Genomic DNA, 24354 nt, shown 5'->3' with positions numbered 1-24354 from the left:
ACTCAAATATTTGACAATATTACAGGTTTGTGCTGTTGTCAATGCCGTTTCATGAATACCCGGCTACACATTTTTCGACAGTCAAACGTCAGGGACAGCCCGTCGTCGAGGCGCCAGACTCAAAAAATACAAAAAAAGCGACCCGATCAAAAACAAGGTAAATATATTGACTGAATAACTTAAACGAAGAGTGTAAACGATTATTTTATCAAAGCAGTCAAAATGTTGCGTTCAAATGTGGCTATGATTTCGCGCGTTATGATTTCGAAACGGGTACCTGTTTCACGTTCGTTGTTGTGAACGTTGTCAAACCCATTACATCACTAGAGTGTTGCTTCTTATAAATGTTTGAAAATATTATTCCTTAAGCGTCCAGCATGAAGACGTGCAAAGGGGTACAGTCAAACCCTGCCCCCGAAGAATGCGGAGTGTGGTTGGACACCGTGGAGCTCAAAGGAAAAGCAAAGCAGGTTATTGACGATGAAGAACAGGACGGTCGCCACACTCTTGAACGACATTTCACCAAATTTATTTTACTTTTTTTTTTCAGAAAAAAACAGTCAGGCCCATCTCCAAGATGCTCAACCCGCTGGCCAAAGCTGCCGGCTACAGCTCGGCTGTAGTATTCAACTTCACACAAACCAAGACGGAGATGCCAAGGACCAAACAGAGCTTTATATCCAGCTACTTTTCGCCTCGAAGTAATTCTGATGTGGCATCGGAAATAAATCTTGGACCCGAAACAGACGGTGAGATGTGTGAAGAAGGAGACGCTCGAGAGCATGATGAAGAAGAGCACATTAACTGCGAAATGCAAGAAGAGCAACCTAATGAGATGGAAAAGAACATCTACAGAGAAAGGCAAAAAGATAAAATGGAACAGAACATCGGCCGCAAAATCCGAGAGGAGCAACCAGACACGTTGGAACAGAAAATCCACAGTGAACTCAGAGAAGAGCAAGCAGACGTGATGAAAGACAGCATTAGCCCCAAAGTGGGAGAAGAGCAACCATACGAAATGGAACAGAACATCAGGCCTCCAGTCCGACAACCAGACAAGATGAAACAAATCATCCATGGCAGAGTCCGAAAAGAGCGCCAAGATGAGACAGAACAAACTCTCTGGCGTCAAGTCCGCGAAGAGCAACCAGACAAGATGGAACATGAAGTCCACCTCAATGTCCCAGAAGCGCAACAAGATGAGATGAACCGTAGCCAACAATCTTCCCTTCCATTAATCCGAAACTTAATCAACTTTGATGTAAGCGAAGAGGCCTTTCAGATGGAGGTTCAAGGGAAGAAAACCTCCACTCAGAAACTGATTCGACTTGCTTACTCTTCTCGTAATGACGACAAGAAAGAAAGCAGCCCATTATCCGAGGGGTTTTCTCTTCCGAAGAAGCGAGCGAGGCAGCATGACGATGAAGACAGCCTGGCGCGGCTGTTCACGCAGGACTCCGACGGCTTTCGGGTGATTGCGCACCGGAGTCGGAGGAGTCCCCTCAAAAAACGCAACAACAACGTCGTCGTCACAGCTGCCACGATGCAACCCATGATGACTCCGTTTGACGTCAAGGACCTGCTCTTTACTCAAGACTCCCGGGGAAATATGGTGATTAAACATTGACACAAGGGGAACAGCAGAGAGATTTTATTTATAAAAAAGTTGGTTTTGGTTTCACGGACAATAAAGGTTTTTATTTATCACGCACTGTGGACTAACTGCATGGAACGAGTCCTATGATGCAATCAATTGATAGCTGACATTCATACAAATTGTGATATAAGGAAAAACGAGTGATCTCATAAAGAGATAAATTGGGGTAGGTTGAGCGATTTTTTTTTGCCTTCATATGGAGCAGAAAAATAAATGTTTCCATTTTTTATGATAGCTTTAGTTTCAGCATACTGTTAGTCTCAGAGCATAATTCATATTGAACAGATAGTATTAAAATATATTGGGGGTGGGGGAATCCAATAGGCTAACTGTTAGCATTTGCCACACTAACCATCAATCAACCTGCCATTTCGCTGGGTTCGGTCACCAATTTGGATCCATCCCAGACGGTCTTGAACTGCTCGGGAAGCGGCAGCTCTTTCTGGAAAACAAAAATGATTTAACAAAATGGCTGACTCAGTTCCTCCAAGGATGCACGCAGACACTCACGTAGTCGTCGTCTCCTTGCGGTATGAGGACGTTCATCTCGGAGCTTTTGGCGCTGACGATGTGGCAGTTTAAGGACTTTTGACTGAGGTACAACTGACATCCTTCCGTTTTATTGATGGAGATGGTGGGCACAGTTCCTAACACCTGACCAAAAAAAAACATACCAATGACATCCCCACCCTTGAAACCTGACTTTATTGAAACCATATGACTGCTTTGAATTCCCACAGTGAAACCCTCACTCTGGATCGAAACACTATCCTTGAGTTGAAACCTAATTCTGCAATCTTACCGTAAAAACCTTAACCATGACTGAAAACCCGAATTGGGACGGGAAACATGAAATTGAAACCATACCTTAAAAATATAAGCCAAGCTTGAAATGTCCAGCATGAAACCTCAACATGAATTAAAATAACAATGGGCTTGACAACTTATTTTAAAACGACAACACTGACTTAAAACCGTTGTTGGAAATCAGAAATCAGGATTCAAACTCCTTTTCAACCTCGACCCTTGCTCGAAACTTGAATTTAAAACACAAATTTGACTTTGAACCGGCATCTCACCTGTAACTGAATGGCCTTGGAGTTGATGATCTCCACGATTCCCACCACGTTGTCAAACACCAGCCCAAGCTTCTTGCAGTTATCTGAACACGCACACTCTTCAGTTCTTGAAGATTCAACGGCAATGTATTGAACGTCAAAGTTAAATACAACTGAACTGCACTTAGGCAGTGATTCTCTAGCGTGCCATTAGGACGAGGCTGTTGATAACTTTCGGGGAGAATTTGCGAGGATTAATTTACCGACGATGATGGAGTTCAACTTCCCTTTAACGTGCAGTGTGGTATCGTTGCAGGCCAACACATAGACCACCTGCCGTAACTCCGTCTCCTCAATTGTCAGGTCATGGTTGTGCTCAAAGTACTCCTGCGGGGACCGTACCTCCCTTAAGTAAAGCCCCCTGCGATTGGTTGAAAATGCCTCAGGGTTCCACCTACCACCCTCCATTTCTTCCCCTCCAGCTCCAGCAGTGGGGGTTTCTTCTGAGGGGCCGCCGGCGGGGCTGATTTCTTGGGTTTGGTTTTACCGCTTGGTGCCTCCTTTGAGCGCAGATGCGGCTTCTTGTGGGACTTTTGGTGGTCTGAGATGTGCTTTAGACCTATGACATGGAATTAAGACAAGAGTGAAGACCCAGAAGTGACTTTATAGACCACCAGAGGGGTGCTGACCTTTCGTGATGTCCAAGCCCTGGTTAAGCTGGGAAAATAGTGCCGAGTGCCCGGAGGATCCGGTGGCCTGGGGTTCTTCAGCCGGGGTTGCGGGTGGAGGCGGAGGGCAGGGAATACTGGGGTTTTCCAACAGGGCGGCTGGGGCAAGTGGACCCTGCAGTAGAGGAATGATTTGTGTAATATAAAGTCACCCACCAGGGGGAGTGCTGCACTAGGCATTTGATTTTATTTCAATTTCATTCATATTTTCAATCCTATTCATTCCAGACCACCATGTCATAGGTGATATCCACAATATAGAAACACCACATTTAAATACATTAACATGTTTTTGTCGCATTTAAAACAAAACTAAAATTTTTAAGGTTTTTAGACAAACACTTATATCGAGCCTCAGGAAGAGGAACGAATGAGACAAAAATTTGTGTGCAAACAGTGCACTCATCAATCTGCTTACACAAAAATATATATATATTATCAAACTAATAAACATATCATCTGACAATGAACATTGTTTCACATGACCAAAGATGTACATTACAAAATAAACCTTCAACTATTGGTTTTTGTAGAACATGAGGCATTTTCAACCAATTGTGTAAAAAGCAGTATTGAAGGGCACTGACATTCAATAATCTTCCGCACATACTAATGTGAGCTGAAAGTACTTTCTGTTTTCGCTCTTCTTTCACATTTACACTGTGCCAAACAAAACAGCGCCACCATCTAGTGGTCAAGAATGCAATTACTCCCAAAATAAATTGGGGGCAGAACAAAAGGTTCTTAAACTGTAAAAAGAACATCCGCGAAATTGCTGGACCGCAAACTCGGAACTCAGTGGAGGCGGGTTGATTTGAATGCCATCGTACTGACTGACTTGACCTTGTCTCATGTTGTTTGTCCAAGCGCCTGAACTGAAGCGGACAAAAACTGGATCACATTTCCAATTAATTTAATGTGACAACATAAGAAGTGAAGGCATTTTAGTTTCGGTTCCAAAAATGCGTAAAAGGGGCCTCGGAGTCGAGAACAGCTGAACAAGGGCTCGGTCAGCATGTGGTTGGAGGCTTAAAGCGTCACATGGCGGTCCTGCAGTTTTGGTTACAGCCTGCATACGGGCCTCATTGTCGAAAATCCTCATTCCCTCTCTGAGGACCACCTGTCGACCCGTAAACTACATCCTTTCATAGACACTTCAGCGCAACAGCTGACACACACGTGCGCACCGCTGTCGGCGCTTAAGTTTCAGCGCACTTGTCCCACGTCAGTTGCACTTTTGCTAAAGGCACCAATGTCTATCTTGAGTGGAAAACTATATGGAAATGTTGTTGTCGTTATCTTTTAGGGGGTTTGTTTTTGACTCGTGCGACACTCCGCCTTCTGTCAAGTCAGTGGCGACGTCATGGGGAAAAGTTTGCTATTAGCCTGGATGCTAATGCTAATGTAGTTGATGGGAGACTGACCCTCTTGCTCCAGAGTAGTCCGGTGGCGTGGTGGCGCTTGATGAACGACTGCATCTCGGCCCAGATGGAGAGGTACGAGCGCACCCAGTCCACGTGACGTCGATCGCTGAGACAGTCAAAGCGTAATCGGTCATTTCATTTGATTTGACGATACAAATCAACACAACGCAATATGTCAAATAAAAGGAATCGGTTGGTCAACTACGTCAAATTAAATAAATGTAATAATGACGTACATAGATTCTTTTTAATCATATCCTACAAAATATTAATCCGTACAATATTGACAATTGCATTTGGGTCGTAAATATTTCGCAGAATTTTTTGGGGGAATGTGTAAATAATTACAATGAATAATGAATGCTTCAAATTATTTTTATATAATATTAACAAAATAAAACATTACATTTTGATTTTAAATATGAAATATGCAATTCATAATTGCAATAAATATAGGCTTTAGCGGTTGTAATTAGAGTGGTGTGGAATAACATATGTTATACAAAATGAAAATAAATAACATTGATTTTAAGAATAATATAATAATAATATATAATATATTAATCTACGGTGGTAACACTTGACAATGGTGTAACGCAGTGGTTCATATGAAAGTGATCTTTTTTTTCAAATTTCTGAATAAAATGTGTGTCACGTGAGCGTATGCCTGACTTGTCAAATCAAATCAAAAGTGCCTTTACGTTTCCTTGTAGTCTTTGAGCACTCTGTTGGTGTAGAAGGTGGCTGCGTCGTTCATCTCCTTCACGTAAGGGCCGGGCTTTTGGTTCTAAAGGCAAGTGGCGACATCACTGTAAGTAAATAACCTTTTTGCTGTTGCTGCGGTCAAGCTCGCTAGCATCAGCTACTTCAATTGGTGCTTGTCTAAAAGGACTCCAACCAGAAGCGAGGAACGGAGGGCGGCGTCGCAAAGAGAAATTCCCTAATCGTCGACAAAATGTGTATGCGCCAACAATAACTTTATTGGTCGTAGAAGTCGTTTGCTACAACACAAACCAACAACTTGATGTCACTGTGTACGGCCGTATGTATGCTACATGCAAGTTGAAATATTTGAACCAAAATGATTGTTGGAAAGTCATACAAGTGTCGCGATGTTGGTGCGTGTTTTACAAGTTCTTGTTATTGCGCAGCCGTTAGCCAAGATGGCGTCTCACTTTGCGCTGCTGCCAGTCCCGACAATGTGAATCCTTCCGATTCTGGCGGCGATGGGAATAGCTAAAGCTGATCATGCTAACCGCTATTCTCATCCACCATCATCTTATTTTCGAAGATTGTGTCACCTTAGTGGTCGGATCTTTTGCCGCTCGGCGAAGGCGTTTATAGCCCAGCCACGTCATCGATTAATCGATTCGACTTTTCATCACACGATAGTCGACTACAAAAAAATCTGGAGTCATTGAACCGCTAACATGTCGATATAATCATACCACGGCCACCCAGCCGAGGGCGGGAATGCTCTCGCTGACGGCCGAAAGGTGATTGAAGAGCTGGCTGCCGCGATTGCGTTCCCGGAAGCTTTGGATCTTCTGGATGTGGTCCGAGATAGGCTTCAGCAGGTCATGGAGCTCGGTCTACAAACACCAGACAGTCGGCATCGTGTTCAAGAGCCCGTACATCATTTCCGCTTGAAATCCAACATGTGCAAACGGCCTAAAAATGTCTCGGGGTGTTATTAATGCTATTTTTAGCTCGTGTGACATGATTGTATTCTTTGCACAGAGCTGCAAACGCCCTCACAATGACTTGCCACGAGATGATGTCACGCAGTTACTGGCGGACTGGCAGACCTCTGCCACGAACAGCTTTCATTTGGATCAGGGGTGTTAAACTCATTTTTGTTGTGGGCCACATTTTACTTACCGTTTCCCTTTGAGGGCCGCTATGACTGAAACCATATTAAGAAGTCCATAATAACGGTTTATTCAATTATTGTTTAAGTTCCTGCAATAAAGGCTTTGGTAACAAGAAAATGCTTACAATGACGCTCTTATTTATTACATCAAAGAATTGGTAGAGATTTTAGCAACCATCGTGGAAGTTGACATGTGTGAGTGGTCGTTTAAAATGATGCGGCGGGCCAGATCTGGCCCCGGGCCTTGAGTTTGACACCTGTGATTTGGATCAATTAATTAACATTCGGCAATTATTCCTGGACAATTAAATACATTTTTTTTCATAACTAGTGCAGTGTTAACAACCGGGAAAAATTCCCAGACCTGCACAGAATTTTATGGAATACTGGCTTTGCCCCTGTCTCACTATTTTCCACATTTTTCTTCATATTAACCCTTTCATGCACCCTGTAACCTGATAACATGATAAACTGTCCACTGTACTGACCACTGTACCTTGAAGGGTTAAGTGAGCCCTTTTTTTGGCCAAATCCTTCCCTTTTACAACCAGACGGTTAAGAACACGGAACATTGCTGTTGCCATTAAATCTTAAAGCCCAATTAGCATGCAATGAAGTGTTGGCTCATAATGTTGTGCACTCTTCGCAATGTGACCATGTTCCCTTGCGTTTTTTTAGTTTTATTTTTTTTAACTACAGTCAGTTTTCCATCTGAACTTGCGGCTCTCCGCCATACCATCTGTCCTTTTTTTCCTCCTCCTCCTCACCATCATCACTCCCTTCGCGCAACATTCCGGAGCGCGCGAGGCCTTGTAAGGCATGCCTCACGTCTCACTGTTTACCCTTTACCTTTCACTCGCATTTAGACTGAGAGGTGGACCCCTGTCCATAAACTTTGAGTATAGTCCCCCATCCAGCCGAGCAAAATAATGATCAAAGTTTGACATCATGCTTCAGCCACATTCGATGGCATAGACAAAAAAAAAATGAATGCCATCCATTAAATTATATCCATTAAATTTTCCATACATCCACTTTAGTTGCGATTGGGCCAAAGCTCTCGGACAAGATGAGTCTGTGAAGCAAATGGGAAAATTGAGCCTAAAATAGGGGACTTGTTGTGACACTTCGGCTGCGGCTTCTTGAGACTTTTTTGTGTGTAAAGTTATCTTGAACACGCCAAACAAATTTCATGTTGGTCAGTGAAACTGGCTCTGGGGAGCTGGGGGGTTTTTTCCCCCTATGTGATGCCCCTGCATGACATGGACAAAAGTATTGTTTTTTTCTACTCTTTTCAGTCGATCTAATGTCAAACAAGGTTTTTTTTTTTTGGGGGGGGGGGGGTTGTATCTTCTTCCCCAACAAACTCTTCCAAGCATGCCTTTAATTAAGGCACTGTGAGGTGACAGAAGGGTGAATGGTCTCACACACACACACACACACACACACACACACAGACTCACAACAGGCCTCAAATATAGAACATGCCCATAAAAAGTCTGAGAGCTGCTGCTCCTTTGCAAAGAGAGGCCTGAGCTAGTGTGTGTGTGTGTGTGTGTGTATGTGTGTCCGTGCCTGCGTGTGTGTGACAGAGAGAGAGAGAGAGAGAGAGAAAGAGAGAGAGAGAGCGAGAGAGAGAGTGCATCGAGTGTACTGTATATCTTGCACATATGTAATATGTGTGGTTTCAAATAACAGTAATTATCAAATCATTCAATCACGCTATCATAAACCCATGAATACATTGTAAATAATAAATGAGTACTGTGAATTGCATTTCCCATGACACTTTGCCAGTAACCAATGAAAAGTCAGTAAACACGTGAGTTGTTGGGAGATCAATACTAATAGGGACACCTCAGGGTCATACCTTCGCGGGTTCCTGGTGCTCGGCCGCCATTTTGAGGAAGGTCCGCTGCATCTGCAGGGCTTCGCTGACCATCTCTGCCTGTGAATAAAGCAGCGTGATTGATTAGCTCTAATTCTTGGAAAGAGTGTGTATGTGTGTGTGTGTATGTGTGTGTGTGCACATGTGTGAGAAGTGGTCTACCAAGGGAATCACTGGAGAGGGTTTGTCCTTAAAAGGAGCCACGCAAACCTAAAGTGAGCCACTCTGCTCTCCCTCTAATCAGTGATGGGAGACAGACACACACACGCGTTTCCTGATTCAACGTTAAGTCGTCCACTTTGAGTCCGTCCAAGTACACAACAGAGATACTGTATGTCGGCCGTAAAGGATGCTGGCCACAGAGGGGAGTGTGAGAGTTTGGATGAATGAATGCACGCGTTCCAATTTTGGATTGACATCTATTTCCAGTGATGCTGAACAGCTCTTCCAATGACAGCAGTGAGGCGTACTACATGTCGACTGCTCTGTCATGATTCTGATCGGTGCGGTGTCGTCTTTTGCCAGTGCGTGCAAAGTGGACTTACGTGTCTCTCCACGTCACCCCCAATGGTCTTGCTGACGTTCATGTAGTCCGTCAGTGGGCCATTCAGAAGAACGTCAAAGGCGTCCACACACCCGCTCGAAGCTGGAAAGTAACAGTGGATTGTTAAGAAATCCAATGTCACCGACACTTGACAATATCACAAATGTAATAATTTAATTTTTAAAGGTTAAAAAAAAACTAATTGAACCCAACATTAAGAATGCTACAACTAAAACCAATACACATGCATACACACACAACACACACACGCACGAAAAAAAAATTCTAATTGAACGTTTGAGACGTTAAGGTAAAATAAAAATTATACCTACATAAATGTTGAAAACCAAACATGTCCTCAAGATTAAATACAAAACGCTCGTGTGAAAAAGTTAAATATAATTGAATTGTACTCTGTGATTCTTTGCCTTGCCACTAGAGGGAGCCCTTATAGCACACTGAGAATCACAATGTCAAGAATCGTCTTACTTCCATTGATGCCGTTGACGCAGTCACCGTTCGACAAACTTGTGGACGTCGCCAGCTGCTCCAGTCGCGTCACAGCTCGCTCCAGACGCTCCGTCAAAGCCTCCATGACCACCTGCAGGCAAAAAGCGACGGCGTCATACAGGAAGTGCAAGAACATGCTAGTCAAGATGGGAGGCACTTGGAAGTAGGACTGTTTGTTCCTGGGAGGAATTTTGTGGGATTTTTGGACAAAAGATAAAGCCCCGAAATGAGCACAAAATTTAAAAAATGTTACAATGTAAAACTACAACAACAACAATATCTTAACAGTTTCTAAATATTTCTAAATAACAATTTGCAGCATCTGATTGACGTCCATTTTCGAAAGCTGGCAACAAGTCAAGTCGCAAGAATAATCTTTGATTGACAAACGCTCGTGGGCACCATCGAGGGCACTTATTCACCACAATAACAACAACTTCACCAAGCAACTGTGAGCTGACAGGCTCATGCTAATCTGCTTGCCATGACTCAACGTGAACGTTCACATTCACATCAGGAATAAAAGTGTGCGGTCATGCGGTGGCAATGCCGGGCCGGAGAAAGGACTCATCATCATGTCACTGAGGCCTCCCCTCAGGGTGCCACATGCTGTCTGTAACAACAACACCATCAACAAAAAGTGTTGTTGCTTAAAGGGTTCCACGCGAGTCGCCCTTTTGTTTCCATAGCAACCAGGAGGCGCGAAGCAGACAGGTGCGTCGCCGGCGACACTTGAGTGAACAGCTGAGGAAGACCACGTGCGGCTCTGCTATCTGATCTTGTGTGAGGCTAAATTCAGCTTGTTGGATGTTTAGCTCGTTGCTAATTCAAAAAGCCCGACCCGCACGGACGCTTGTCTCACATTGTATTGCGTTCATTCAATATTAGGCCCGCAATATTAGGTACACCTGCTCAATGATGCGGTGAGTGAGCATGACTATGCAATTAGGAACTCGGTTGTTGATAGATGTTAGAACATAAATTGAACCCAAAAATTGATACAGAATCAAATAAACAACACAGGTAATTGTAAGTCACGTATCAAAATAAATGAGAGTGAAATATTAGAAAATAAATCAAAATAAAGGTGACAAAATAATAAGCCATTGATTAATAAAACACACTAAACAAGTGACTAAATGAGGAAAGCAAAAAATAAACACAAAAGAGATGATGGACTAAAATTGTAATACATTAGACAACTAATTATATATATATAGTCCATTCCATCGACTCAAAATGGAGTTACAGCGCTGAGGGAAACGTCGGTCCTTCGCTTTCCAAAGTGCACGCCCACACACAAAACTTAGGACACACTCCAATGCAATGTTTTTTTCGGGAACATGTACTGTACCTCCTCCTGTGCTGTTCTTGTTCTTGTCCAGACCAAGAGAGCTGCCTGCCTGCTTGCCTGCCTTCCCTTCCGTCTGGGATGTCCAAGTTCAGCTGAGCAGAACCTTTCAGAAAACACACACAGACACACACGCACACACACACACACACACACACACACATGTGCATGCTAAAAATAACCAACAGAGGCAGAGCCAAACAAATGACTGTGAACAGGCGCTGATCAATAACCATTCTGATCATTATGTTTCATTGTTCAATAAATATGGCTTTTTATGTAAATCTAAGGTACCTAATGTTATGTCCCATGTGTGTTTTTCAAATGACTCAAGTTGAAAAGCAGAATTCTTTAGCTTGAACTTACATGACATACCAGGCAACAGACTTTATTGGGATAATTCAACACATGAAAATTGTTAAAAGACAAACAGCTCAGATATTTAAAATCATGCATTGATCTCAAGTTAATTACAGTAGCTACCAAGCGTGCCCTCTAAAAACTACCGTAATAAAGATACCATATTTTGAAGTAACAGCACATAGTAATCTATTTTACCAACATTCAACACGTAAAAACACTGGGGGGAAGAAAGGGTAATGTAGATGACAGCTACCTACCAACAGCATTACGAAACAATGAATAAACGTTTTCTCATTAGAAAAAAATGACAAAGCAGGGAATCAGATAAAAATAATAAGAATAATATTTTTTTTAATAAGTGGGGAATGGGGGGGATACTGTGAATTCTTTATAGGTTGGTTAAAAAAAATATTGCGTGTGCAAATAATTAGCGCTGTCCCTCTATCTGTGTCTCTATATTCAATTTGCTATTTCTATAGGTCGCTTGATAGTTAAGAATCATATATAGCTACTGCAGAAAGTTCACTAGAAAGAGATAGCTAAACAGGTTTGTAGTTGGATGGACAGAGAACAGATAGCCCGTTAGCTATGTGTACATATGATAACTAGGTTGACTTATGGCTAACTGGCCTTTTTCATCTCTAGAAGTCAATATCCGAATATAGCATGATAGCTATCCCAGAAAATTGACACACACCACACACACCAAAGTTAGTAAACCTACAGCTAGAAAGAAAACATATTTGTTAGCTAGCTAGCTAACAACATTTATAGGTAGATTCAGTCTCAAGATATATCGATCAAGAAATAGATGGAACGATACCCTCTTCTTGGATGATGTCACCCTGAAGCGTGAATGCGTGACCGCACACGAAATAAACACTCCCATCTCGTTCTCCCTGAACAGTCAAAAGCATGACTTATTGATTAGAGCTGCATCATTGATGGTTATTTTGCTGTGTCCTCATCAGGGCGTTGCCATGCGTGAGGGGGACAATGACGCTAACCTGACAATGTCGCCCTTAAGTCCTTCTCCAAAATGGCAGCATGGTTTTCTTCAAAATGGCGCCATCAATGAGACACGTGGGAAAAGAAGAAAACAACATGCCCAAAAATGTTTGAAATATAGAACATTTTATTCCAATTGCTGAGTAAATGTTTTTGTAATATTTATTAACACTTTACATACTTTCATCCAGTGACAATGAAAAGCTTCCTTAAAACGATTTTTTTTCTCTCTCTCGTGTCCCTTGTAAGAAATAGTTCAAGTATAAAAATTCCCAACATTGTCGGATGAATTTGAACCAAAAATAAAAATAAAATAATAATAAAGCACAGCTAAAATGACTTTACATTCTAGTGGATAAAGCAGCATTTTTTGCTTTTTTGTTGTTGTTTTGTTTGCTGCATGCATTTAAATAAAGTTTCTTCATTAAAAAAAGCTAACCAGTAGTAAGCTAAAAAATAAAAGTACAGTGCATTGTATTTTTAAATAGCTACTAAATCTCTTTTTTTGGGTTGAGTATGTTAATGTATAATAATAATAATAATTATATTAAAACTAAATCTAATTCAATAACTTATATATATTATATATGCCTTGAGATGAGTACACAGTAATATTATTAATACAGTACTGACACTACTACTCTCCAAAAACCAAAATGAAATAAAAAATAAATACTTTAAATAGCAGATGTCACTTTGTTTTAAATAGCATTGGGAAGGCACACTGAGGCAGGCGGTTGCCGAGTAGATTTTTGCTGACACTGGAGGGGTTGTTGGGGCTGGTGGGTGGCCCTGTAAACTCAGTCCCCCCAACACCCCCCCGGCAAAAAACAGGGCCCGGCAGGGGGATTAAAATGTGACAGCTCAACAAATGAGCAACAAGTGATGCGTTCCTGTTCCAGAGTGATCTGCTTGTGTGGGGAGGAGTGAAAGGGGACAAAATGGTGTCAGCGGCCCCTCCCAGCTCAGCAGCTGTGTTTCTGTCATCGTCTGGAACCTCCGTCCATTCCAGGTCATTTAAATTTTTTATCCTTTGATTTTATCAAGAGGGGATGGGCGGCATTCAAAAGTAGCCCTCAAATGTCCTGACAGAAGGTCACATCGGAAACAATACAGCAGTATGAAATAGCAGGGGAAAGGCACCCTGGCTCAAACGGTTTCCAGGTAGATTTTTTATTTATTTTTTGCTGACACTGTTGGAATCGGCAGGGCTAGCGGGGGGGGGGGGGGGGGGGGAGCTCTTTGAACCTTGTCTCCCCAAAAACCATGACCACCACCCACCCTGGGTGTGGGATTATAGCCACCCGCCCCTCCCAACAGCTGTGTGCTCACAATATGTTTATGTCTACAATATTCCTTTCTCGTCATTTTCATTGATTTGATATACTTTGCATAGATCAAGAGGGGTGCTTAAAAAGGTCCCCCCCGCCCCCAAATGTCCCTACAAGAAGTTATGCTCTGTTTTTTTTGCTTGATCAGCAGTGGAACGGCACACTGGGGTAGTGGGACTGGTAGGGTGGCCTCGTACAAATCTGATGCCCACCAAATTGGGGCCCAGCTTGGGGACCAAAAGGTCAGAGGTCAACCAATAAGCAACAAGTAATAGGTTCCTGTTCCATGTTGACCGATCTGGAGGCTCGTGCCGGGACCCTGCCCCTCCTTGGTCCCCAGCTCCACATTATAGCCGTTCGCCCCTTCTACAGAAGCTGTCCCGCAGAAAAACAGCCCACTTTACACCTGGAAGCAGGCAGCAGCTGGGTCGCTTTGTGCTGAAACAAAAGGGATTGGCGGACTTGGTGGGTTGCCCTATAAAGTTGATCACCCCTCTCAAAAACAATGTGACGGCTCAATTTTTCGGAGTTACCAGCGATACATTCCTATTACAAAGAGATTCATCTGGGTCAGCACCCTTGCCACACCCTTTCAATATAGCTCCGCCTTGTTTTCCATCACAGTCTCCAAGTTATTATCACTTGTTTCTGTTTTAGCTTTGCATAGGTAAAAAGGGGTGGGGGTGGCCTTCAAGGACACCGTCCGAAAAGTCCCGAAAGGAGGTCACGCTGAAAACAGCATCATTTTTTTTCCCTGATTATACAAAAAAAAAAAACCCTCAGTGTGTGTGACAATAATAAATATACAAAATAAGCCCTACTGTAAAAAAAAAAGACAGCAACAGGACTTAAGTAACAGGGATTAGTTCCTGCAGTTCCTCTCTAGAAATAAGCTACTAAAACATTGATCATCATCATATTTGTACGGCGACTTTTTTTCCTGTTTTTGGTCGAAGCACAGCATCCGGAATCCAATTCCTGTTCCTGCTATTGCATGCGGTCGGTTTGCAGCTGCTGAGGCTGATACTGGCCAAAGGCAGCAGCGGCGGCGGCCGCCGCTGCCGCAGAGCCCGGGGCGGCGGCGGCGGCAAGAGGCTGCTGAACAGCGTATCCGTACCCGGCGGTGGTGACGTAGCCTGCAGCGGCTGGGGAGGCAGCGTAGGGATACTGCTCGTACGCCGCGGCGGCGCTAACGGCAGAGTACTGAGCATAGGCTGCTCCTGTGTAGTCGATGTACGGGGATGTGGCGGGGGCCGGCGCGGCGGCAGCGGTGGGCTGCACGTGCGGGATGACCACGCTGGGCTGCACGAAGGCCTGAGGGTATACGTAGTGCGCCGGGATGCTGCGGGACATAACCAGAGGGTTAGCAAAGCCTGATCGCCATCAGAGGAGCGCCACAATGCCAAGCAGGAAGTCCGGTTGTCAAAAAGAGAATGGATGAAAGGACACAACCAGAAACAGACACTCCTTTCAAACGGCCTGTATTGCTGTGCTAAAAGAGGCGGGAAGGCAGTGTGAAAGGGGGTAGAGGAAAGCCGGCACCGGGGTGTGACGTTTGACACCTGGCACTCATTTCTCCTGCCCTTTTGTGTTGAACGCAATTTTCGCCAAATTGTTTTCCCAAGTGGCGCTTACCATGTTGCAAGCCGTTTTAGAGCATTTTGACGGAAAAATAGACTTTTTTTACATACCGTCCGTCAATCGGTTCGTCAGCGACAGTGCCATCTTTAATCACGATCGCGCCACATACTTTGATTATATCATATGTAATCCAGAGTCGTCATCCCACCCTCAACCCCTCCCCTCAAAATCGATGTGATGCGCCGACATTCACCTCCACGTCTTTACCTTCTACAATCTAGTCAAAAGTTGTGCTGACCTCAAATTCAAAGCAATGCAACGGCGGCATCTCAAGGGATCTGTTAACTCTTTTATTCCACAAGACATACTTGTACGTCTTTTTAAAATTAGTCCCGCCTACCAAGGACGTACTTGTACGTCTCAGTCTTTTTTGGGGGGGTCATAGAGAGGAGGAGGGTCTGATGCAATCTGTGAATGAGAATAAGCCGTTTGCATTGTAAATCATGTAAAAAAGCGACCAGTGGTGGCAGTGGTGCCTCACGTGCTTGAAATGCATGCTTTTACAAAAAGCTTTTTTTCTCAGTTTTTGCCCGGGAATCACCATTTCCACTGAACTTAGCCATTTTGTATTGCCGATTGCTGAAGAATGGAAAAAGAATTAGGGAGTCCTAACTTTATTTTGGTAGGCTCCATGTTTATATAGCAACCAAATATTCTGTGGGCCTTGCAAGATCAGTCAAACGCTGGGATTGAGGGGGTTGCTACAGTGAAAATGGCTGCCATTGAATGAGTTAATCATGACAGGGCTCCTTACAAAACCGGATTTTACAGACAAGCTGAGCAAGACCACAACTGGCTATTGAGAAACTTGACATTCACAATATCTTTGTCAGTGGATTCCAGCTACCAAATCCGGTTCAAGAATCGACACGCTTTTTTAGCTCCTGTTGTCATCGTGTCTTGGGTTCTGCTTGGACAAAATAGCTATCGGGGGTTTAGAGCGCCACCTGTTGCTTTGGCACGTGGACTGCGACCTGAAGGTTCACATGATCGGGTGGGTGGAGGAGGAGGTGGGGGGTGGAGTTGGGACGGGTTGCGGGTGGGCAATGGGGGCGCGGCGGGGGGGGGGGGGGGGGGGTTAGGGTCGGCTTACAGCGGTGGTGTCCGAGTCTGGGACGCAGGCGATGAGCCCCAGCGCGGCATTGTGAAAATGTCAGCGCCACTTTGACAGCTGGACAGTTTTCAAATAGAGATTGCGGGGAGGCGCAGCGGCGGGACATGGGCGGGGGGCTCACAGGGGGGATGTTTTGATTAAATCAACAACTCTGAACAATGAACACATTCTGCCCTCCAGGACGTAGACTTATCCCGGCCCATCGAAAGCCCTATAGGGTCTCCTCACGGACTTCAAAGCCAGAGTGAGCTCACACTGGTTTCACATTTTATGCAGTTACAACCAGCGTGTTAAAACCCCTTTCATGCTGTCTGCAAAGGTTTTACTCTGACACCACCTTCAAAGGTGGAAAATCGCAAGGTCGACTTTGTATTGGCATTCTGTGTCAAGGCTGCAAGAGGTTCACTGTTCAGCCTTGGCGGAGGTTCACTAATCGCCGGTCCAGAAATAAAAAGACAATGTAAGACTGAAGAGGGCGTTGTGTATTCTCTCTTCTAACTGGACACTCTTCGGGAACGGCATCCACTTGTGACAAACTGAGAGTGGTGCTAATGCAAATCAGCAGGACGACGTTACGGGAAGCCACAACTCATAGAATTTGGAATGAGCGACAGGGCACGAATGCACGACTTCCATAATGTAGTGAAATTAATACAATTAACATAAAACAAACAAACAAACAAAAAAAACTGGCATTATTATCCTGGGGCTGCGCACGTGCCTAATCAAGTGTCTAGCGAGACCCTACTCAAAAGGCCGTGGCCATTTTTTACTGCTTGAACGAGAGAGATCCTTGTAAACACACGCACACACACACACACACACACACACAAACACACACACACATACACTTAGCTTCATGCGACTGCAGTGTCAGCATTCGGGGCTTTGTGCGACCACAATGGGCGCGCTTGTTTTCGTTAACACCCAGCACACCATGTGACCAAAAAGCTCCATCCATCCATCGGAGAAAATAAGAATAAGAGAGAGCAAGAGAGAGAGAGAGAGAGAGAGAGAGAGAGATTTGTTTGCAACTTTTGTCCACACACACACAAAAACACAGATATAATGAAAAACACGACAAGGGGGCGGGAGTGGTAATCTCCTCGTAACAACAGGAAGATGCAAAGAGCGCACCGCTAGCAGGTTTTCTCAACAACAACAAAAAAAGATTTGAAACCACACAGAAAACACCCCAAAAACTTCAACAATCCAACTATGGAAGCTAACAACACCACTTCATCGAACTCCAAAGAAGGAAATGAAATCAAAAGCACATACATGCGGCTGTCATCGCCCTTTTCTCAGATTCTATGCTTTTTCAATTAGCCCACAAAGCGTAGCTGTCGGACCAGAGAGAGAAAGACACGTGCACGCACATGCACACACGCACACACACACACACACAGACTTGAGTCAGACTGGAATTTTCCGTCAGTGTCCACTCCACACACACAACCTCAAATTGCAAAAACCTACGACAGGCAGCTTAAGTCCAATTTTACAAGATTCTAATTCATTTGTCTAAATATACACATAGACGCACACATACGTGCAGTCTATCGCCCGACAATTATTATTTTTTCGGTAGCATGTAACAGTCTGACGGTCGTTGCCTTGAAAGCAAAAACAATTAAAACACGCCTTTATAAAAAATAAATACAACATTTTTAATAGTTCTGTAGAATGAGATTTATTATCTATAAATTAAGTTATCTTTGGGAATTAAAACTAGAAACAAAAAAAATTAAGTTGGGAAAAAACAAATGTCAAAATATTTTTGGGAGATAAAATCAGACTGATTTAATTCCTTAAAAAATTATATTGTGAGAGATTTTTTTTTCTCGAGTTCTAAATTTGAATGTCCAGTTCTGACAGATGGAGCAGTGAGGACTTACCCATAAGGCCTTTGGATGAATGCAGGGTGAATTTGGGGAACTCCAAAAGTAAAACCTGTCAATTTCAAACAGACCAATTAGTGTATGACCAACTTAAAATGTCTGTAAATTATTTTTTTTGCAGAAATGATTACAAAAAAATTAAGAGATTAATGATAAAGACACAATTATTTGCAACAACGGTCTGCTGGATTGAACACCAGGGTTAGCAAAACAATCTTACACTAGGAACCTCGAGGAGTTCAAATATTAGCTGATTAAAATATGCTGCTTGGGTGTTTTTCAGGTGTGTTTTGCCTAAATACACATACAAATAAATAAGATACGATTATTCGCCTTACCACTCCACAACCGGATTCAGCAAAACAATCTCACACCTTGGTGAGTTAAAACAGTCAATTCGTAAAATAGGCCTGCGTGGTGATCGGTGTTGATTTACATATATATCCATTTTTAAAAAAAGAGTTAAGACACAGTTACACCAAGTAATGAGACTGGCAAAACAATCTTACATACTTGTACTAAACCTTGTAACGGCAAAATAATGAATTACTCAAATACGCCCTGAATTCGCATTTTGCCCAACTCACATTAAAATAAAGTATTGGTTTGAGACACGAAGAATTCCAATACTGCAGTCCACTAGCTGCCGCGGTATTGGGGTCACAAAACAATCTTACACCCCCCGCCAAAAAAAGTTAGAACAATGATTTAAAGTTTTTGATGGGATACAGTTAAGACTAATTTATTTGTAGCACAATTCTGGTCGATTTGAAACAGGAGTTGGTAAAAGAATTTTACACCTTGGAGAGTTAAAACAGTAAGTTAGTCAAATATCCCCGTGTAGTGTTTTTAAGGTATTCTTTGCCTAAATACAAAATAAAAAAATAAATAAATAACCGCCGCCAAGACACAATCATTTGCAGCACCAGGCTCTGAAACATGCGACTCGGATCGTCAAAACAATCTTACACATATAGCACAGGTGTCAAAGTCAAGGCAAGGGGGCCAGATCCGGCCACCCACGTCATTTGATGTGGCCCGCCGGAGCAAATCATGTGTGTCAACTATCATAATTGTTGCTGAAATCTGTATCGATATGTCAAATCGTCATGGGTAATATATAAAGATGAGATTTTGCACCGGCCCGCCGAAGGAAGCCATAACTCTGAAGTGGCCCACGACAAAAAATGAGTTTGACACCGCTGACATATAGAGTGAAACACAGACTTTTAAAAATAGATATTTTTAAATAATAAGACGCAAAAATAATTCATATAATACCTAAAACAGAATTATGTGCACTACCGCTCTGCATTGACGCGGCACTGGGGTTGGCAAAACAATCCTACAACTTGTCGGGTTAAAAGGCTGCCCTGAAAATGTTTTTAAGTTGTTTTGCCAAAATAAGGAACATACCGGCTAGGACACAATCACTTGTAGTTTTTAGGGTGTGATTTGCCTGGATACGCATACAAACAAATCAAATACGGGCTGAGACTATTTGCAGTACCGCAGTTGGCAAGGCAACCTTACACCCGAGATCAATGTGGCTTCCTACCTGGCTGCATCACTCGAGGCTTGGCCCCCAGGTAGGCCAGGTTTACGTTGGCCTTCCTGCCGTCGATGATGGGGTTGGGGTCCTTGCAGGCCCGGTCAGCAGCCGAGCGGTCCGCCATGGTCACCTGGTTTTGCGAGAATCGGAGGAATGGGGAAAGCACACGGCCGCCAAGTGAGGTTGTTGTTTACAACTCGCCGGGGTTCGCTGACTATAAAGGTTGTCTGGGGATACAGTGCTGCACCTTGAAAAGCGAGCTATTTGTCTATTTTGGAAGTAGCGGTGTGAATTTGAGGATTAATGGCAACAGAACGTGCCAGAAATTCCTCGCAACGCCCACTGAACAATGGAGAGGGAGCAAAACTAGCTTGTCTATGGATGTGATGGTGTCCTTGTTGATTCTAGCTGAGCATCAGCATGCAGTTTGCCCTCTTGTGCTACAATTAGCACGCGTTAGCATTAACCCTCACCATATAACCTAAAGGTAGTTTCTTTGTTTAGTTATTTTACTTTTTTAAGATTTAACATAAGACTTGAGAGTATTGTTTTGTTAATTTGTACTTTTTTTTCAAGGTCATACTTTGCTCGATGGTGCTGTATAATTGCAACTTGTTATTTTGTGGGGGGGTTTGTGTTTAATTTTTGTGCCGATGAAAACCATGTACAGTGATCCCTCGCTATTTCACGGTTTGTTTATCGCGGCTTCAAGGAAGTACCCATTTCATTTTAGGCTCAACTAACACAAAGGCTGAGTACTTTTTCCTTCCTTCCCTGCACTTGTAGAATTTTTTTAAATGTTCACCTGTAAACTCAATAATAAAGACGTGACGATGTTTTGAGATTTTGAGACTGTGTAGGTACTTGACTATCATCTGTTTAGCACACAAGCTAAAATCTCGGATGTAACCCTTTTTTTTTGCAATCACAGTCACTTCTTGTGATTAAAAGGGGTTAGGGTACTCACAAATCCATAGCCCCGAGACTTGCCGGTCTGCCTGTCAGTGATGACCACCGCCTCCTCGATCTCGCCAAACACCTCAAAGTACTTCCTGAGACTGGAGTCGGTGGTGTGGTAGGGCAGCCCCCCGACGAAGATCTTAGTGTAGGTGGTGTCCTTTTGCGTGGTGTGCATCGTTAATAATGATTATAAAAAGAGGGTAAATGATCAAAAAATACAAAAGCAAAAATTTAGTGCAAAGTGTCTTGAGAGTTTGGTGGAGGAGAGAGGAGGAGGAGGAGGTGGAGGAGGAGGGAGTTCCAGCCTGGAGGTAGATGGACGTGATGGTGGTCAGGGGGCTTGTGCATCAGCATGAGGACTGCTCGTCTTCTTCTCCTTGCTGGTGCCTCGAAGTGAATGCCCTCTCTCACTCACAGGGAGCCAATTCCTAAAAAAAAAAAAAAAAAGAAAAACAAAAAAAGTTCAGCCCATAACTCCTCCTCTGGGTCGGCCCACAAACGAGCTGAGCAAGCAGGTGCTGTCGCTTGAAGCCATTTTGGAGGTTAAAATCAGACATGTTACGTGACATTTTGCAAAATATGCTCTTGGTAAATAATAACGATCAGAAACATTATCCTTGTGCTGTATTTGTTCAGGAATTAACGGTTCCCCTTCAAACTGCAGTGTAGTTACGCAGAGGAAACAGCGCCATCTTGAGTCCCACTTAATTAATGACATGCCATCGTCACTTGAGATCTCAGGAAATCTCGTGAGACTTTGGCTGGGCGAGAAACGGTACCGGGGGTGGGGTGGCTGAAATGGTTTGGGTGACGTCACCACAAAAATGTGACGAAAGCATAGGACAGTAACAGAACAGACCTACAGGAAAAACGTTTTCTTAAATTGGAGGAAATCAAAAGGAAACCAAATGCAATGAATATAAATTATATTTATAAAAATTTCAAACCATTAAAATTAAACGATTTAAAAAGCCAATGAAAAACAATCAAATACAAGAAAAAAAGTTTTTAAAAAGCAAATCAAGTCCAACACATTGAAATGTCATAAAGTAAACATTTTAAAAGGTAAAATAATACTGTATACTGTATATAAAACGGACTACAATAAGAACATTCATACATTGCTAATTTAATAAAATAGATGCAGATGAAATAAATATAAATATAAAATGAAAAAAAAAATAAAAAAAGAAACAAAAACATGACACCAGAACTAAATGAAATACAGCTTTATTAAATATAATTTGTGTTTTATATACAAAGAACAGATCATTTGCTTCTATTACAAAGAAAAGAAAATCACAAAAAAACTGTCTATCTGGTCTCAAGTCATGCTTTTAAAGGTCTTCAAGTGCAAAAAAAACTAATCAAATAAAAATAACTTCGGTGGACTTTGATGTGTGAAGGCAGAAAAATTTGGGCGTCCTCACCTTGTCTAATTGGTTAAAAGATCTCTTTGTGGGCCTCTCGTTCTCCTTCCCGGAAGCCAGAGTTGCTCTCCAGATACCCTCAAGCAGAGACCAACTCAGCTTCCATCAGCCAGGACTCCTCATTATCACGGTGCTCATCTGCCACGCGCTCACCTCCGTCGGGCGTACACTGGTCAATGTCAGGAGGCGAGTGCGCACATTGCTTGCGCTCACCAGTCACCGGCACAAACATGGCGGTTCGCTGGATGCGGGCTGACTTGCTCCGCAAACGGGCCGTCAGCTCGTCTTCCCGCGACTGAAAGAAGCAAAAACATTTTGGAGAAGTTATTGCAAGCAAATTTACAAAAGTAGTAATAAAAAGTCTACACACCCCTGTTCAATTGCTAGGTTTATGTGATAGGGAAAAATGTTTTGAGGTAGCAGACTGATATTTGCAACTGCCAGTCGGCGAGACAGAACCTTGCGTCTCTCGTCGGCGAGCCTCATTTTCTCCTCCATCTTCTCCTTGCTTGGCAGACGTTTGACCCTGAGAGACTCCAGTCTGGCGGGGGGTCGGCGTCTGATACCCTCGCTGTCATCCAGCTGACACACACACGCGCAGACAAATTACCATCTGTACTAGAAAAACTACAGACATTATAATGCATGGCTTAAAATGCAAATTAATAAAAATAAATAAATGCAAATACAATAAAAAGAATACAAATAGAATTATCTTGATAACATTTAATGAATTGAATAAACATATTTAGTCATATAAATCAGAAAATAGCCTCAATTCAAAAATGTAAAATGAAATTAATAAAAACCCAAATACATTTTATCAATGAAAAGAAAATACAATTAAAGACATAAAAATATAAGTTATTTTTCAATTTAAAAAAAACTCCAATAAAATTTAATTAAATGCTGCGGTGGTGTGATTCACACAAAGAAATGACAAAAATTTTGCAATGACAAAAGCTTTAATAAACAGAATTTTTTTTTAGCTTTAACTTTTTTTTTTTTAGAAGGGCACTACCCCACGTATACTCACCAAGATGGTGTAAGCCTTCCCGGTGGCCGTCTCGCGGCTGGGGCTCATCGGGATGATCCCCTCATTCTGCAGCTCTTCCAGGATATCCCTGGACGTGGCAGGCTCTCGCATCAAGAGCTGCTTCCCGAATAAGCCGGGGGGCTTCAGGGATGCCTCGCCGGGTAATGCTCCATCAGGCATCAGCTCGCCATTCCCCACCGTCGCTGCCACCACTACGCCACTGTCCTCCGTCAGCTTGGAGACAGCCGAGTCACCACGGTCGCATTTGCTTCCCGGATCATTCTGGAGACAGAATACCGTCAACCTGTAGCTACTCAAATTTTCTCTGTTCGACGTAACAAAAACTGTTTGTTTGCATGTGTTGCTGCTCCATTTGTGTGGCACATATTTGAAAGTTTAGAATGAGTGTAAATCTATGCTAATTTCTGTTACCCGGGTATTACCCTTGACATTACATGATAGCATTAAACTATCGGATTTTTGTTAAAAAAAAACTTTTGGAAATAAAAGGCTTCCACACAACACCGGCGATATATAATTTTACTTTTGTGGTGTTCCAAGTTTTGTGCCTCCACGGTTCTTTTTCTTTAAAAAAAAAAAGTATTCACGTGGGTTGTAAAATGAAGTTTATTCCTAAATGCGACAGAGGAACAGACAAAAATTCTGCCTACCTCTTCCGTGAGTGGTATAGGCTGCACCACCGTGGTGGTGCTGGAACTCCCGCATCCCATGGGATCCGCTTCAAGCGTCCATGGACGTGACACAAGTTTACTTTAGTGAAACTTCAGTTTCTTCTGCTCTCGTGAGCTGGGGAGTTGAAAAGTGCCCGTTCACGGCGACATTCCTTCACGCAGACCCCACGCAGAGCTTGAAGAGCTTCGCGTTGCTAAGCCCGGTTGCTACAATAAATCTGACCCTCTTCGATTGGAGCCGCTCAGGGGAAAGACGCACGGCACGGCACACGGGAGTCATGATAACTGGCCGT

At 43.1% G+C, this 24354-nt stretch overlaps 4 protein-coding genes across 5 annotated transcripts; 1 reads left to right on the top strand and 3 right to left on the bottom strand.

Annotated features, from left to right (window-relative positions):
- Positions 1-35: 35 nt before the first annotated feature.
- On the top strand, positions 36-1707 carry LOC127603918 (aurora kinase A and ninein-interacting protein). The gene is given in 4 exon segments (XM_052070632.1): positions 36-131; positions 133-157; positions 370-470; positions 551-1707. Coding segments are annotated over 4 exon segments (1293 nt in total). The 5' UTR covers positions 36-41; the 3' UTR covers positions 1628-1707.
- cap2 (cyclase associated actin cytoskeleton regulatory protein 2) lies at positions 1637-12371 on the bottom strand. Of its 2 annotated transcripts, XM_052070629.1 has the most exons (14): positions 12220-12371; positions 11037-11139; positions 9662-9773; positions 9174-9274; positions 8611-8688; positions 6316-6459; positions 5569-5654; positions 4868-4973; positions 3405-3558; positions 3174-3334; positions 2979-3102; positions 2737-2819; positions 2168-2311; positions 1637-2099 (listed from the first exon to the last, which is right to left on the bottom strand). In XM_052070629.1, the coding sequence occupies exons 3-14, from the start codon at positions 9765-9767 to the stop codon at positions 2016-2018; spliced, it is 1371 nt and encodes a 456-aa protein (XP_051926589.1). In that variant the 5' UTR covers positions 9768-9773; positions 11037-11139; positions 12220-12371; the 3' UTR covers positions 1637-2015. The 2 variants fall into 2 exon arrangements, with proteins under 2 accessions (XP_051926589.1, XP_051926590.1); XM_052070630.1 differs by lacking the exon at positions 12220-12371 and having other exon boundaries at positions 11037-11153.
- A 142-nt stretch (positions 12372-12513) lies between these two features.
- On the bottom strand, positions 12514-21318 carry rbm24a (RNA binding motif protein 24a). The gene is made up of 4 exons (XM_052070668.1): positions 20911-21318; positions 19950-20073; positions 18389-18443; positions 12514-15077 (listed from the first exon to the last, which is right to left on the bottom strand). The coding sequence occupies exons 1-4, from the start codon at positions 21076-21078 to the stop codon at positions 14723-14725; spliced, it is 702 nt and encodes a 233-aa protein (XP_051926628.1). The 5' UTR covers positions 21079-21318; the 3' UTR covers positions 12514-14722.
- A 799-nt stretch (positions 21319-22117) lies between these two features.
- On the bottom strand, positions 22118-24345 carry stmnd1 (stathmin domain containing 1). Its single transcript, XM_052070673.1, has 4 exons — positions 24041-24345; positions 23370-23651; positions 22793-22915; positions 22118-22628 (listed from the first exon to the last, which is right to left on the bottom strand). The coding sequence occupies exons 1-4, from the start codon at positions 24098-24100 to the stop codon at positions 22413-22415; spliced, it is 681 nt and encodes a 226-aa protein (XP_051926633.1). The 5' UTR covers positions 24101-24345; the 3' UTR covers positions 22118-22412.
- Between the last annotated feature and the right edge of the window lie 9 nt (positions 24346-24354).

This window comes from Hippocampus zosterae, chromosome 7 (assembly GCF_025434085.1).
Source record: "Hippocampus zosterae strain Florida chromosome 7, ASM2543408v3, whole genome shotgun sequence".
Classification (NCBI taxonomy): Eukaryota; Metazoa; Chordata; class Actinopteri; order Syngnathiformes; family Syngnathidae; genus Hippocampus; species Hippocampus zosterae.
This window is presented reverse-complemented; position numbering and strand designations above follow the sequence as displayed.

Coding starts and splice junctions, on each gene's coding strand:
- stmnd1 (XM_052070673.1), bottom strand. CDS start 24,100: ATGGGATGCGGGAGTTCCAGCACCACCACGGTGGTGCAGCCTATACCA. Junction 22,916..23,369: donor GGAAGGCTTACACCATCTTG/GTGAGTATACGT, acceptor TGTGTGTGTCAG/CTGGATGACAGCGAGGGTAT. Junction 22,629..22,792: donor TCGCCGACGAGAGACGCAAG/GTTCTGTCTCGC, acceptor TGCTTCTTTCAG/TCGCGGGAAGACGAGCTGAC.
- rbm24a (XM_052070668.1), bottom strand. CDS start 21,078: ATGCACACCACGCAAAAGGACACCACCTACACTAAGATCTTCGTCGGG. Junction 18,444..19,949: donor GCCTCGAGTGATGCAGCCAG/GTAGGAAGCCAC, acceptor TGAAATTGACAG/GTTTTACTTTTGGAGTTCCC. Junction 15,078..18,388: donor TTCATCCAAAGGCCTTATGG/GTAAGTCCTCAC, acceptor TATGTCCCGCAG/CATCCCGGCGCACTACGTAT.
- cap2 (XM_052070629.1), bottom strand. CDS start 9,767: ATGGAGGCTTTGACGGAGCGTCTGGAGCGAGCTGTGACGCGACTGGAG. Junction 8,689..9,173: donor GGGGTGACGTGGAGAGACAC/GTAAGTCCACTT, acceptor CTTTATTCACAG/GCAGAGATGGTCAGCGAAGC. Junction 3,559..4,867: donor GACTACTCTGGAGCAAGAGG/GTCAGTCTCCCA, acceptor CCTCTACTGCAG/GGTCCACTTGCCCCAGCCGC.